The sequence below is a fragment of the Filicampus tigris genome, chromosome 1 (genome assembly GCF_054856515.1).
Source record: "Filicampus tigris isolate MCC_2025a chromosome 1, RoL_Ftig_1.0, whole genome shotgun sequence".
NCBI classification, from domain to species: domain Eukaryota; kingdom Metazoa; phylum Chordata; class Actinopteri; order Syngnathiformes; family Syngnathidae; genus Filicampus; species Filicampus tigris.
This window is the reverse complement of record NC_141217.1, coordinates 38851793-38868109: the sequence shown is the minus strand read 5'-3', so window position 1 is coordinate 38868109 and position 16317 is coordinate 38851793. Positions and strand designations below refer to the sequence as shown.

General features: G+C 44.1%; 1 protein-coding gene and 1 long non-coding RNA gene across 2 annotated transcripts in view; one reads left to right on the top strand and one right to left on the bottom strand.

The window, feature by feature from the left end:
* The window catches only part of LOC147154030 (uncharacterized), a 36892-nt gene that overhangs the window by 18276 nt on the left and 2299 nt on the right, over positions 1–16317 (top strand). The window contains exons 3-18 of the mRNA XM_086039774.1: positions 2851–3019; positions 3237–3311; positions 4825–5067; positions 6544–8247; positions 9112–9285; positions 9406–9531; positions 10121–10173; positions 10274–10309; positions 11152–11328; positions 11425–11542; positions 12327–12383; positions 12671–12978; positions 14948–15040; positions 15368–15460; positions 15910–15991; positions 16065–16177. Coding sequence (XP_085895900.1) covers positions 2851–3019; positions 3237–3311; positions 4825–5067; positions 6544–8247; positions 9112–9285; positions 9406–9531; positions 10121–10173; positions 10274–10309; positions 11152–11328; positions 11425–11542; positions 12327–12383; positions 12671–12978; positions 14948–15040; positions 15368–15460; positions 15910–15991; positions 16065–16177 — 3621 coding nt within the window. The remainder of the gene's footprint in view (positions 1–2850; positions 3020–3236; positions 3312–4824; positions 5068–6543; positions 8248–9111; positions 9286–9405; positions 9532–10120; positions 10174–10273; positions 10310–11151; positions 11329–11424; positions 11543–12326; positions 12384–12670; positions 12979–14947; positions 15041–15367; positions 15461–15909; positions 15992–16064; positions 16178–16317) is intronic.
* LOC147154031 (uncharacterized) lies at positions 6204–9608 on the bottom strand. The gene is made up of 3 exons (XR_015088040.1): positions 6942–9608; positions 6767–6858; positions 6204–6574 (listed from the first exon to the last, which is right to left on the bottom strand). It is a non-coding gene; the product is annotated as an uncharacterized LOC147154031 (long non-coding RNA).

The following is a 16317-nucleotide window of genomic DNA, read 5'->3' as shown; positions in this document are numbered from 1 at the left end:
TGACCTATTTCAGTATCCGTAACATGGTGAAAGATCACTCTCTTGCCAGCATCCCTTTGCTGACCACAACAGCCTCTCCCTCCCTTTTGGCCCGCATCACCATGGAAACACTGACATCATTGTGGGTGGGGCTAATAAGCGCCCGGAAGGAGCTGCAGGCAGAATCCACCAGCCACCACACAAATCCAATTCATCTCTAATTTGCCTGTTTGGATACTTTTAAAACTTTCTAACCCAGAATGCAATATCATTCAAATGGCTTTCTAAACATCGCTCATCCAAAATATATGTCAAGTCGCTTCAGTGATTTTAGCAAAAGTGTATTTATTTGACTGATTATCATGCCTCAAAGGGAAATTGAATGTACACTGTATATTTTGTTGCAGACCACACACATGCGCGTGGGAGTGACTTAAGTTACTATAACACTATCACATTCTCAAATTATATTAGTGCAGATGGATTTATGGTCACGATCATGATGATGATGATGATGATGATGGTGCAGATGTACAAATAAGAAATCAGTGGTCCAAAAAGCTGAAGCAAAGGACGACACTGCTCTAAGATGGCCTGACATATCTAAAGACGGTCTGCAAAGTACAATAGGGGGTCCTCAAAAGCTGCAACAATAACATTTGAACAAATGAAAATAAGTGAAGGATACACTCCAGAAATCCCAGAGCAAGCTGCTTCACGCACACACGCGCACACACACACACACACACACACACAGGATTAAAGCAAGGTTGGCCTACTGAGACCCACTGCCAGAGATTCCCCGCTAAATAGGTGGTGACATTCCAATGTCGGCAGCACTTTGTGGAGGCATGACGAGTGACCCAGATCAGGGCGGAGCCGAGGGGGAGGGAGGTGAGGTCGGATTAGGGACACGGCGGGGCAGGAAGGTAAGGTTGAGCACAGCGGAGGGCTCGGGTGGGGGCATGCGTGCGTGCGCAGAAACCAAAGGAGGACACCTGCCTGCCTGCTTGTCTGTCTGTCTGCTGAATCATGTCGAAAGCTTATTTGAGCATGATGATTTTTTTAAGGGCACCTGAGATCAGGTCAGATTAGCGGTACGACGGTGCGCCTCTTCCTTGGCAACAGCTGGAATGGCTTGTCGCATACTGTAACTCTATATCTTAATGTATCCGTGTTTATATCGCTTTTATTTCATTATAGTCATTATTTTTCAAATTCTCTTTTTAATTTTTGACAACACAAACTTGGAGTCGCACCCCAATTCCACCATACAATGACAATAAAGGCGCTCTAATCTTTTCACTGATGCGGGCATGATCACGATGAGAACGTTGTCATGGAACAAAATGCTACTCCAAAATCTTGGAGGGCATCTGAGCGAATTTGTGCTCATGGGTAAGCTCCATGGTTACAGTTCATCTCAGTCGTTGAGTCTTTTACGGCTCATCCGAGTGTGCTTCTATTGTCCTTGCCAGCCATCATGCCATGTGTCATGTGTTGCACTTCCTTTTTTTTCTTTTCACTTTTTCAGCAATTTGGGTTTGGCTCGGGTAAGACAAGTGGGCCTGCTCCGGTGCGGTTACCATAACAACACCCTCATCTGTATTCAGTAGTGACAGCTTATGAGAAGTGTGCTTGTTTGTTTTCTCTGTTCCAGTGTACCCTAACACTGTCGAACTTGTTGAGTTGTTAAATTATTTGCACATGTTGTGTGATATGTTGAAAACAGCAATGGGACTAAGTCACATACAGTGGATGTCAAAAGTCTGCTCGGCCTAGTTGCTAGATTTTGCTGATCTAAAAAAAAATAATAAAATAAAATAGTAGACCAAGATAAGATTTTCTTCCATTAATATCTGTGCAACAACAAAAAAGAAATATACTGAAATATTTTCAAGAGGGGAAGTAAAGAAAAAAAAACAACAACAAAGATCATTTGTGTGCTCATGTGTGCAAGCAGGGTCATACACTTTTGCTCAGTCACAACATGAGAGTGCGTCGGTGATTTAGTTCCGCCAATTGTAACACAGAAAATTCTATTTACACCTTAGAAAAGCTCATTGCTAAACAAACGCGAGTATGAAATCAAATGTATTGCGGTGATGATTTTAAAATGACATTTCCAAAACCAACTACACAAAGTATGGATTTCAGCCTGTACGTCTGGTTGCCAGATATTTCTTGGGACATTGCCGCTTCCTTTTGCCCTGTGTCATCCAGCTGAGTGCTTGCCCTTGTGATATTTCCAGCTGGTTTTGGTAGCCAGCGCCAATGTCTCTGCACTGTTTTCTGGGCTGCTAACTTGTACTTTCCCAAAACTTGTTCACATCTGGATAATGGACTGTTTGTAAACAATCATTTAGTGATGGTTGTGGTGGTTGTCCGTGTTTTAGCCTGGTACAGTACAACCTGTTTAATAGTTGTGTTGAAGCTATTACAGACATGGTCTTAAATCTGAAGAATGTCTGATAGGCTTTAGCGGGTTAAAGGCTGACCTTCCTTTGCCTCCTGATTTATCTACGTTGCTCCCCAGGTAGATGAAGCTTCACACTTCTAAATCTTGACTAGAGATAGAGCAATATGTTTTTTTTCAGAGCTGACACTCACAGGGTATTCTGTCTTATTCTGCATCTGAGTACGGTTTCTTAGAACAAGGTCATCAGCAAAATCCAAATCCTCTAGTTGTCCCCCGAGACACCGCTAGATAGCACTTCTCCTGCCCTCAATTGAGGTTCTCATGATTGAGCCGATAGCAAAAAGAAATGATAGCATGACAGCAGTAGAAATCGACGCACGATTGCGCGCAGTTATTTGAGGCCAGCTCCTCGATTGATCGACGTCTCAATCGATCTGTGTCCCCCTTTGCAGGTGGGCCACCCCCTCCCTTCGTCCCAGCAGGCAGTCATGGCAGACAGTCGGCAGCCAGAGGAGCACTGGGCCTCCAACGGCCGAGAGAACGGCGAGAACGGCTACTCGGCCTACGGCTACCAGGAGAACGGCTTCCACGGCGGGGCAGCCGCGCATCCCAGCACAACAGGTATGAGGCCGCTGTGCTTGGCACCTCGCATTGGAGCGTTGGAGTCCGTGGCTATATGTGCTTGTTTTGTGTCACGCTATCGCCGATGTTCAGTGTGTCACGTCACCCGCCCGTGGAAAGCGAGAGAATGTCAGCATAGGCACCTCAGCGCGGTCTTTTCGTTGACTTCCTCCCGCCCATGTCTTGTCAGTGTGTGTGTCTCTCTCTCCCTCCACAGTGGATGACTCAGCCAATTTGCCTCCCTCCCCTCCTCCCTCTCCATCCGCTGAGCAGATGGGGCCAGCGGCACAAGGTACACCCAATGCACACTTTTAGGCTACTCAGACCATCCGCGTGGTTGCGTGAACGGCGGCGAGAGCAAACGGAAGCGTAGGAACAAAGTTTACGTCAGCCGCGAGTCCGCTTTCCTCTTTGACCGACGCGCTCTGCACCGTGTCAAACTGGAGATGTTTACGCTTTGGTCCATTTTACACAATTCATCTCAGCTTTCCTCGTGTGACACCGTCACACCGTCTCCGGGACAAATGAACACACTTTCCCGACCATTTCCATGTTGCATGGTGTCATGCAATCGCCCGAATGTGCTATCTTGTGGTGGTTTGTGCTTGTAGCTACCTACTACGCATTGAAATTAAGTATCTCAATCCATGATATAAAATTGCAGCCTAAGGGCTAAATCCGAATGCTATTAAGAAAATCATGCACATTTTTGTAGGATCAATACACCTCACCACATCAGCATCACAAGATTTTTAATCGCATTTAAGGGGGAAGTCAACATTTTCTTGACAAGAATATCTTCTATGCGTCTTCACTTGTCGAAACATGATCAATATTGTGGAATATGAGTTAAGCAGCAAAATGCACCTGCTTTTGTCCATCTCAGCAGGTGGCCATTTTGCCACATGCCGTCGACCGGAAAACGACATCACAGTTGCTCAGGGCTCAGCTAACGACCAATCATGGCTCAGCTTCAGAAAACATCTAAGCCGTGATTGGTCATTACCCGATCACTGTCCAACTGTGATGTCATTTTCCGGTCGACAGAAGTGACAAAATGGCCGCCCCCTGAAATGGACAAAAACCGGTGCATTTTGCTGCTTAACTCATATTCCACAAACGCAATATTAATAGGAATGCCGTGTTTAGACTAGTGAAGGCGCATAGAACATATTATTGCAAATAATTTGTTTGGGTTGCCTTCCCCTTTAAAGGGTACACAGAAAAACTATTCTTTGAGCTTGTATAATATAATCATTTGTTATTATAATAATGAATAGTCCCGCAAAGTGTGACTTGAGCTGACTTTGTCCGAGAGTTCTGAATTGCTTGCTAGTCAATCGCAGGGCAGAGGCAATATAAAGAAAGAACCATTGACACTCACAGTCACACTGAAGGACAATTTCGAGCCGTCATTGAAACAGACAGGCCTACGAGCCACTCATCCACTAGACTGCAAAATTGCATAATATGTCTCTTTTCATTTCAACATTCCACGAGAAAGTTTTTTAAAACGTTTTACACGCAATTGCATAACATGTCTCTTTTAATTGCAACATTCTACAAGAACGTTTTTCAACTTTCTACACGCAATTAAAAGTGTTGAAAAGTGAAACGTGCGGCTCGCCTTCATATTCTACACAAGTTATTGTCAGTATCCGCTAGCCTTTAATTGGACAGAGGCTTTGTAGATTGCATCACCTGCATCTCCATCCTTGTTCCAAATGTCTTGTGAAGTGAAGCCATGTAACCCCAGTTCCCCCCCATGTCTCACCCACCTTCCCCCAAATCCCTTATTTGCGAAGATAAAGTAGAGCCTGTAAGTGCTTTCTCTGCGGAGGAGCGCCAGCAGGATGAGGAGGATGAGGATGAGGAGGAGGAAGTTGCCGGTTGCCAGGAGGAAGTGACATGTGAGCAAGCAGGCACCCCGCTCTTAGATCAGAAAGATTCCGTAGCACACGCGCAGGTTTTGGGCTGCGAGCTAGCTCAAACACCCGAGGTGCTCAATGGAGGAAGTCATCACAGGGAGCACAGTCCTTCCAAAAAAGGTTTGTCAGGTGTGCAAAGGGCTGACTCCTTCTGTGCGACTGTGAGCGCATGTGTGTGATTGAGAAAGCACATGAGAAGATTTCCTGGCGCATAATTTCTTGCTTCCCGCAGCTTTGTTGCTTTTAAATCCAAAAGCTTGTCCATCCTCATCATTGTTTGCTTTTCCACAGTTCCCTTTGCTTTTACATCGACTGTTGTTGGACTTGAGTGTCAACCATGTGTTGGTTGACAATGGCTGTACTTTGTGTGTTGCCAGCTACATTGCAAATGCAATTAGCATTTGCCACACTGTCCATGTGCGTTTGTGCGAAATATTGTTGCGCGGTCCGAGGAGCTGTGACTTGTGTGGTCGCTTTCTGAACTGGTAGTGAATGTTTGGGTTTTTTTCCTGGTTTTTGTTTTGAAATGTATCATTGTCTTTATTACAGTCACTTTAATTAAACGTTAGTCACGTTGCTGACCGGAGGTTGTTTTATTACTTTGGCTAATGCTAAATGCTACCTTGGATGACCTGGCAGTGTCATCAGCTAGCATTAGTGGATGCTTTTTCAGATGGGCGTGCATTTATTATATTTGAGGACCACTGCTAGTTTGCTGCGCGGGCCCACCAATTTCTGATTTGAGCTGATCATCCGTGTGGATAGTGCCAAAACCGGTGATTGGTCATTAACTGACCTCAAGGTCTAAATGTCATTGCGGAGTGGTAAAGTCACTGTGACTGACTTGACTAGTCGGCTCAACCCCTAGCAGCCCACCTATACGATCTAATGACATCCTATACAAGAACTGTATTTATTATGGTGGTTGTAGTACACAGTGGTGTAGAACTGCACTAATTCATGATGACAAGTGATTCTTCTATTGCGGTTACCTACGTACTTGCTAGGCGCACAATACAATGACTAGTCAATATGATTATGTGCATAATATATTAGCTAGTGAACGTGTTTATCCGGTAATAATACAATTATTTCCATGCTAATATATATATATATATATATATATATATTTTTTTTTTAATGTAGGAGGCATGTCACAGTTAGTCGGTTTATATTTGCTGCGCAAGCCGGAGCCTGACAGAACCATCTGTACAGAGCAGAAAGAATGGCCTCTGTAAGAATGAATAGTATTCATAATAATAAGAAAAAGGATTTTAATAAAGCCAGAGATACATTACAATGAAGTGAAAGGTTGAACTTTTTTGTCAACCCACGTGTATTGCAATAGGAGTTCAATAATATGTGTGCTCCCTTACTTTTTGTCATCTAACATCATGCAACTCATGCCTTCATTTCAGTTGTGCACGTAAGCGTAGCTGCTGTGACCTTCCCGTTGCAATGCAACGCGTGTTTGGAGAGCTACTGCTTCTGTGTGCACAAGGCCTTGGCTTGCCTGTGGGTGGCCAGCTTTTGTGGATGCTGCTTTGCGTTAACATGACTCCACACAAAGCTGTACAGTGTCCTCCAAACTTGCAGCCCAACTGGAAGAAAAGACCAGAATGGAGTCCTGTGGGTATGCAACAAAGGAGGCAGAAGAGGAAAGCAAAGAGAAAACTGTCTTTGTGATCAAATCAATTCCAGAATATGGTGCCGAGGAAACGGCTGATACATTTGTCGGCTCAAAAAGCTACTTTGAGTTTGTCACAACATCAGGAACGGACGAAAGTGAAGGTGAAGCGAAGGGACAGAAGTCAAGTACCTTTTCCGAAAGCTTGTGTCCAGTCGCCGGAGGCTTCGACAAATCTGTCGAGCGATGCTTCGTGATGCCCTCATCTGCCGTGATCACATTGCCTGAGAAAGACGCCGTTTTACCTTCTGATGAGCAATCAAGCACTGACTGTGAAACATTGAACCTGGCAAGCATCCTCCCTTACCCCTCCCTGCAGAAGACGGAGGCTGTTGACATTCGACCACAGTCGCCACCCCAAAATGTGGCTTCTCTGGTGGAGAGATCCTTTGCCAAGCTCATCCTTGGAGAGCAAACTTTATTACTGGTGGGTGAAGAAAAACAGCTGGAGGACCTGGGCTACTGCGTCTTTAATGAATACTCCGCACCCATGCCTTCTCCTGCTGACAAGCCAAGTCATGACGACTGTTTTTACCCTTGTCTCCCTGCGGTGGATTTTCAAGTAGACACCCTTGCAACTGCTGAAGTTGAAGATGTTCAAAAATCACAAGATAATAAAGTGACCAGTCATGGAATATTGCAAAAATCACCTCCACGGTCAAAGATACTGGAGAAGGCTGTGACGAGTGGAAAGAAACCGGATCGCCTCAGAATCCCAACGACTACTCCAAAAGACAGACTGACTGAGTTTCCTTTGGGGAGCGGTCTACCCGGTGGCCTAAGAATACAAACAATTCCTGAAGTAGACATTGAAAAAGACCCTTCAAGAGAAGCCTCCCCTGTGCCACCGGACAGTTCCTTCATATTTACATCTACAGAAACTGAAAGTGAGGTCCCGCCGACTCTCACCTCTCCCCAAAGCCAAGACGATACGTCCCAAGAAACACAGCTTTCTGAAGAGAAGGCAAGCGATCGCTCAGATGAGACTGTAGCAAAAAGCGACCCTGCTGGGATTAACGGGGAGCAGACAGAGAAACCTGAACAGAGAAAAGATTGCAAGAGGTTCGCTGATCCCAGGACAGCGGCAAGGTCAGCAACAAGAGAAAAGGAAGAAATCCCCAAAGCCCGAAAGCCCTCCAATGGAACGAGTACACTTTACTTACAGGAAAGCTCGCCGAAGCCACAATTTCCCTCTCCAGTCATAATTATACCTCAAGCACAAGTGGAAGAAGACGTTGACGTAGAGGTTGTAGAAGACGTCATATATGATGCTGATGGGCATGTCGTCCCCAAAGTGGATCAGGATGAGTCTGAACTGCTGGAAGTGGGTCAGGCGGTCCAGGGAAACAGCAGTGTTGGACAACCTAAGCGCCATTTTTGCAGTTCCTTTGCATGCTCTGACAATGACCCACTGTCGCAGCAAAAGACAAATAACGTGGAGGAGATGGTTAGTCCAATTGAAACCAAAGAGGAGAAGAAGACTGTTCTGCAGGATGATGGGTCCTCTGTGGAGATGGCTCGGAAGGTAGAAGACACCAGTCAAGCTCCTGATGACGAAGCTCCAGTGGGCATCTCCACCTGTGACACAGACAGTAGTTGGATTGATTCAAAAGGTACCCAGAATTCATATTTTATGTCCTACAGTGGAACCTCTAAACGAAACGCGTCAAAACGCGTCGCGGACGACCTCCTTCATACGTTTTTGCAAAATGGCAGGAAGCCAAAGTACTGATAAAAACCCGTGCAAGCACTTGGAGAATATGGGAACGGGTGGGCGCGGCTAATGGCCTTCTGACTATGCTTAATCCCACTATTTTTTTTAAGTTTCCCGTCCGTCGTTTATTGTCTACAAAATGGGTATCCGTCGTAGGCGGATAGGCAGAACGGTCCGTCGCGTAGGCGGAATGCCCACCTCTGCAAGACATCATGCTTGATGGCGGTTCAACCTGTCAAGTTTTGCCTGAGCTTTGGAGCAAAAGTACCCCAAGATCCATCCATCCATTATCCACACCGCTTATCCTCACAAGGGTCGCGGGGCGTGCTGGAGCCTATCCCATCTGTCTTCAGGCAGTAGGCGGGGGACACCCTGAATTGGTTGCCAGCCAATCGCAGGGCACACAAAGACAAACATCCGCACTCACAATCACACCTAAGGGCAATTTAGAGAGTCCAATCCACTTACCGTGCATGTTTTTGGAATGTGCGAGGAAACCGGAGTACCCGGAGAAAAGCCACGCAGGCAGGCACGGGGAGAACATGCAAACTCCACACAGGGAGGCCTTAGCCGGGATCAAACCCACGACCTCCGAACTGTGAGGCTGAGGTGCTAACCAGTCGACCACCGTGCTGCCCTGTAGCCCAAGATATTGGTTGTAATTGAATTTGGCCTGAGAGGTTCCACTGTTTTTGTTTGCATATCATCTGAAAAGCTAGCGGTATGGAGAATCGCTCCCTCTTTTGATGCCTCTCCACTGCAGATGATGACAAAACTATCACGACAAAGCAAATCACAGCCCTTCCGTCAACCCAGTGCGCCACCCACGGCGTACTGGGGGTGGACACCCCCCCCAAACGGCTCCCGGGCAGAGGGAATAAAGTGTCACGCAAAGGTCCCAGCTTTCGTCCAAAAGAGGAGATGAAGAAGAAAAAAGGTTACAAATGCCCCCTCGTTTGTTTTAATGCCCCGCATTTGTGTCCATGACACAGAGGCAACCACGTTGCAATGTGAGTTTGACGCTGCGGTTAATCTTGTCTCTCCTCTCTGCTAGTAGGCGTCGTGCGGAGGGCGAACCAGAATAAGGTCTCAGCCTTCCAGAGTCGAAAAAAAGTAGCCAAAGCCGTGTCCGGGCATCCTCGGCCTGCTCTGCTTCACAGTTCTGCTAGACGCAAAGCCGCAGGTGAACACTTGTCACCGGGATTTTGCACCATGGATAGAGAGAGTGCAACTCCTGTAGTGGATTTGTTTGAAATGGGCTGAGGTGCTCCGAAACAATGTGTACTCGCGCAATTTAGGTCATGGGGATATTGATGACTGCTCTCTCTCTATTAGTGGCTTTCATTTTTGTCGAGACTTTTTGGCAGTTGCAGTGTGGCTGGCAAACATCATGTGCTGCTCGTCTTGGTGACTAGGCCTTTCATCTGTTATGCTTTTCTATTTGTCTTGTTTTTTAACCTTCAAAAGCTCTCCTGTTCTGCTTCATATTTAAGCTTCCGTATTTTGTCTTCGCATATTGCTACGGTTTGTTTTGCTGTCACACAGTAATGTTGTTTTTCGGGCTGTTTTGCTTGTTTCGTTGTGAAAAGAGACTGACCTGGATGTTGACCACGCTATGGTTTCCTGCTGTTGCATCACTATGCATTGAATCTTGATTAAGTTGAAAAGGGGTCAGTCAATACAATTTTTGACCCCCTCCACTCCCAAGCGACTCCCTTTGCTTTGTTTGACATTCGTCGTTCATTCAAGCGTCACTTTTTTTTTCTTCACAGGTGTAGAAAGCTCTCAGCCTTTAAGTGTCCACCAGTCCAGGGAGAGACCCACTGTAAGTAACCCACCACGTGCATTGCATGAAAACACACTTTTTTTTCGGTTTTATTTCTGCATGGTTGCATTTGTGTCTCTCATTGTGTCTTGCATGCCAGCCTTTGTCCTTGCATCTGTCTCGACAGAGGAAATCTGTAAGTATAGAAATCAGACTTTGTGCAGAACATCCATTTTCATACCACACTCCTTTATACTGTGTTTGTTTTGTCTTGTATACAGTCAGGGAAATAAAATTGATGATCATTCTTAGGGCTCGTGACTGATAGGCGCACTTGGAAAATAGGAGGGCCTAACCGATCGATCCATCAGCCGATTAAATGGGCCGTTTGTGTCCCTTCAAACATCGGCCGAGTGGCTTGTTTGACGATTGTGTTTACCTTTATGTACTCCAACCATTTACAGCAGTTTTACACAAGTAGCACTGGTCTCATTATTTATTACACACAAATCTATACCACAACCTTGTATCCTTAAATTTATGTCATGACATTTGTTGATAAGGTCATTCGATACACCTCACATTCAAAACAAAGCAAATCTTGTTTTTTTTCTTTTTTTCAAGCAATGCTTAGGTGAGCAATGCAAGTTGCGCAACAAATTGAATTGAATGTCACTATTTTACACACAACCTAAAGTCACAGTTTGTTCAAAACAAATTAGAAAAAATATAGTGCAACATCAATTAAACATAAATGTGTTCAATATGACACATTCAACTATTGGTAATGTGTTTATATGTGCATTTAAAAAGTTTTAATTAATCTGCCAATTAATTGTTAATCCGTTTTTTTTTTTCCACCAAAAATTGGCATCGGCCACAAAAAATCCATATCGGTCGGGCCCTGGAAAATAATAATTTGACACGTCGTCCGCATCCCATGTCAAGTCATAATTTCTCCATCTGTTTGTCTGCTACATCACCATCCGTCTGGCATGCTTCGCTTCATCTTGTCGTGGCCGCCGCCCCGCTACCCAGAGCCCCACACGGTCTGTTCTGTTAAAAATGGCAGTGCAGAGCCAGGGTTCTGATCAGCAACCCCCACGGCCTGACTCTGCATGTAGCCTGAAACGGAGCCCCCAGGTGGAGGCGGTGCTCAGTGAGGCCCGGCCCTCCTCTGCATGCTCCCGCCCTACCCCTCAGAAAAAAACACAGGTAGAGAAGGTTAAAAAAAAAAAAAAAAAAAGTGTATGAGCCGTACACGTACACAGAATATGACAGGCACTTTGTGTTTTTTTTTTTTGCAATCAGGAGAGAGCATACCGCAGTCCAGAGAAGAGGTCATCTCTCCCAAGGCCATCCAAGTCACTGACCCGCCACCTTCCTGCAGCTGAACAAGAAGACAACAGCACCCCCAGCAGGCCAACCTGTAAGCGACGCCAGTGTTTCGCAACCTTTATTGAGCCAAGGCGCATATTTTAGATTGGAAAAATCTTATAGCACAACGCCAAACAATGTTGCAAAAAGTGGATACTGTACTGAAATAATGATGATTGTTTTTCAATTTACTCAAAATTTCTGAGAAAATGTCAGCCTTTGTAGTTGAACACAAAGCTGATGTACTCGCTGTAATTAAGGTAAGACACACTGCTATTTACTTTCGGGCCAATTAAGTGAAATTTGATCATTTCACACATCACACCTGATGATTAGTCATTGCAAAATGGTTATGAAATTGTGAACTATACACAGTGATCCAATTTTCCAAAAAGTCGAAGTCAGCGATTCGCAATCCCATTATTGTGTTGTGAGCAATCATCAAGTAGTCTTCGGAGTATTATCCTATTTCACTTTATTCATCTCCCTATGCCATGTATTATTGTGACTGTCAGAGCAGTTAAAATGCTCTTCCACTAGATGACGGAAGGTACAATTAACCTGCATCTCCACCGGTTGCCTTTCATTCAACAGAGAATCATCACTTTGTGTTTGAATAGACAGGCCCATATTTCGAGATATCGAGACGTGAGCCTCAGTATTTCATTCTGAAAACAGAGCATTTTGTGGCATTTTGGTTTGGGTTGTACTGTGAGATGTTCTAATGTAAAATATGTGCCTTGGTCCGATAAAAGTTGAGAAAAACTAGTCGAAGTGGTCATATTTACCCATCCCATCGTCCCCTGCCTCACACCCCCACCTTCCCTCTCCTTTAGCCATCAACACCGAGGCCAAGGCCGACTGCAGGTCTGGGAGGGGCCCTAGTATGGCAGGTAGCGCTCCTTTTAGCCTCAGCGCAACATCCACTTACTGACACAATGTTTTGATCTAGGTTGACAGGTCCATCAAGACTTCAAATGTATTTATTATGTTTTCTATAAGAGTTGATCTATTTAGAGTTGTCTATGACGACAGTAACCCGCATGTTATTTTGCTCAAATAAATCGAGAAGCAAATTTTCAATGCAATCCCGGTGTTCTGACCATCTTCATCATCACATACATTCACTGTCTTTTGCCTTCTGCTCTCTAAAGAGCGATTCTCTTCCCTTCCATTGCAGGTCCGGACTCTGGACGTTCCTGGTCAGCCCGCAGCGGCACTTCTACCCCTGGATCCTCCGCCGTTACGCCCGGCACGCCCCCCAGTTACTCCCGCACACCTGGCTCACGCACCCCCGGCAGCCACACGCCCAAATCCTTCAGCGTTCTCCAGGAGAAGAAGGTTGCGATAATCCGCACCCCGCCCAAGTCGCCGTCTTCAGCCCAGCGGCAGTTGAAGGTTCTCAACCAACCGCTGCCTGACCTCAAGAATGTCAAGTCCAAGATCGGATCCACCGCCAATCTTAAACACCAACCCAAAGGGGGACAGGTAATGGTGCTCTTATCATACTTATAGTCAGAGCTGGGCATTCTGTCCCAGGGACGGAACGGTCCGTCCCATTTTGTGGATGGTCAGACGGAGGACGAGAACTCTTTTAAAAAGGACGGAGGTAGGTTTTCGGACCGACAGAAGCGCTTTAAAAGGACGAGGATGGACGGGGTCAGAGGATGATTATTTTTAGGAATAAGGACGGAGGGACGAGGACGGAACAGTACCCAGGTCGCAGACGGAAGACGGAGGACAGACCGGCAAAAAAGTGTCAAGTGCCCAGCTCTGTTTGTTTATAGTTCATTCATGAGGAAAAATGGTTTCTTCTTCATCTATTCTGGCTCAATATTGGCAAATTTGTTTCAATCTAATGTGTGTATTTAGACTCTTTGTACGTCCTGAATCCAAAACTTTGCATTCGCTTCCAGTCCACCTCAACTGCTCTGGGCCCTTCTCTGTGCCTCCTTCTAACTTTCACTTCTCATGGTCTCTACATTCTTCAATTATATGAAAGTAGTCAAAGGGAATCAGCTGCATGACATCGATTTCACAGAATAGTCCAAAAAGTGGCCATTTGATGTGGCACAGTGCTCAGTCAGCCTGCCGCATCATTTTATGTGACCCACTAAAATAAATACAATGGTGCCTTGAGATATGAGTTAAATTCATTCTGTCACTGCACTTGTCTCTCAAATGATCTTTCCCAATTAAAATGAATAGAAATGCTGTTAATCTGTTGCAACATTCAACATTTTCATAATGTGTTTTCTAATAGGGGTAATAGCATTCGATAAAATTGTACTTTATCTAAATGTATATTTTGTATATATATATATATATATATATATATATACAAAATATATATATATATATATAAAAAAAATATATATATATATATTAAAAAAAAAATATATATATATATATATATATATATATATATATATATATATATGTGTGTGTGTGTTAATAACGTAAATAGAAAGTAAATACATAAATGTTTTGTTAATCAGGATTAATTCATTCATTTTTCATTTTGTGTGAACTATAAATGGGGCAGTACAATACAGACATACAGATGCACATGGAGACAGTCACAACTCCTCAGTCAGCTGCAGTAATAGTTGTTTTTTGCATTTTTGGAGTTTCATAAGGCTAAGCTTTGTGGTTGTGCCACCATACAGCACTGGCATGTCAAATGTTTGCTCGCAAGTCCGAGCAACATCAGGATCTGTTCTGTGCTTCTTCTCTCGTTGTGTAACTAATCAAATAAATTGACCACAAAGAAATGGCTAGAGTAAATGAGAAATAAATGGTTATATTTTTTTTAAGTGTTAGATTTCCTTCTAATGTTTTTCACTTATTTCTATATCGCGTTATATTTATTTGTAACCACACACAAAAGGTTTTTTAACCTGTAATCTAATCTAATAATCTGAAGGGGGGGGGGGGGGGGTAGCTGGAACGAATTAATTGCATTTCAATTCATTTCAATGAGAAATATTACTTCAATTTATGAACATTTCATATTTCAAATTACAAACCAATTAAGTTCACAACTGGAGGTTCCACTGTTATTTGCATGCCTCAATATTGCATGACTTCTGATTTCAAGTACAATTTATTGTTACCAATACCTCAATCAACCACAATCAATGACAATAATATTATCACTCAATTGCATGTAATAGGGTGACCATACATTTTTTTTAATAGTCATAAGCACACTGTGAGGGAAACCTATAATTTTGCCCGTGACAAAAATGAGTTTTACACAGCTACACGGTATATATGAGGCCATGTTTCTCTGACAATTAATAAATTCATGTAGTGAATGTTATTGATAAGATATGAAGAAAATAAACATCATGAAACTAAATACATGTTAAAAAATAAATACACATTGATAAGTCATTGCACATTTGACACCAAGGCACACATAGTTTTTTTCTATTATTTCTTTTTGATCTAGGTGCAAATTTTAGACGAGAAGCTGGACTTCAGTCATGTTCAGTCAAAGTGCGGCTCCAAGGATAATCTGAAGCACACGCCCAAAGGAGGCAATGTATGTACGGCTCTATCTCTTCCTGCTCTCTTCCTTCTCTCCTTTTATTTTGGCTCCCTCCACTAGCCTGTCATCTCTCAGTGGGTTGCACGTTGGGCAGGTCGCATTTTAAAATCCTTGATTGAAACAAGTGTGGTTTAAATGATCTGAAACGCCAACACTGTGATGACAAAAATGGCGTGGAGGATTTAAAATTGGGACATTTCCACTGAAGTAGTTTCGAGGGGAGGAGGGGCTTCTGTGGAAGCCCAAACCACTTGGGTGGCCCTTCTCTCTGACACTTGTCTGTATAAAAAAGAAAAACAAAAAATACCTTGTCATTCCCAGGTCATGATTCCAAGTGTTAAACTGGACTATAGCCACGTCCAGGCTAAATGTGGCTCCCTGAACAAAATGCAGCACGCCCCAGGCGGAGGAAACGTAAGTTGACTCAACAACAAAGAAAAAAGTTCCAGAAAAATACATGTCAATGTTTACTTATGGAGCTGTTTTGGAATTGTGTTTCTAACATCGTTGTTTTGCACAATTCAACACAGATGTTGTATTTTTTTGCATTACCTAACGTGTCAGTCAATCAGTTATTATGTACTTTGTAGTAGCATTCGGTTCATGTAAATGTACATACCTGTCAATTCATGGAAGTGGAAACAAAGGCCCAGCGCTTCCGCGTTCAGTCTTCATTTGATATTTGTGCTTTCATGTGCTGGCATCGCCACCTCATGTCGCAGCTGAGTACAAATTAATCTGAATTTATCCGCATGCATGTCGTGCCACCCCGTGCTTATTCAGAGATGATCCCCGTATCATACGGCAGCTCTTTTCCTCGCTGTAAGCACAGAATGACACGGACGCGCCACTTCTTCCTACAGGTCCAAATCCAGACCAACAAAATCGACTTGAGCCACATCACTTCCAAATGTGGCTCCATGTCCAACATCCGCCACAGGCCAGGTAGAGGCACGTGATCAAAATGAATATGGTCGGAAGGACTTTGGAATCATCCTCCTCACTCTGTCTTTCCCAGGCGGAGGCAACATTCGGATTGAGAATGTGAAGCTGGACTTTAAAGACAAAGCTCAATCCAAAGTCGGCTCCCTGGACAACGCCACCCACATGCCAGGAGGCGGGAATGTGATGGTAAAATAAAATGTTGCTTTTAATTGGACACCCATGTGCCTGTGTGTGGAAAAGTAACCCTCTCCACCTTTTTGTTTTCTTTTTCCATTATATTTTTAACCTGAAACCCACTCATGCCCTAGTATGGTCTTTTCTTACTA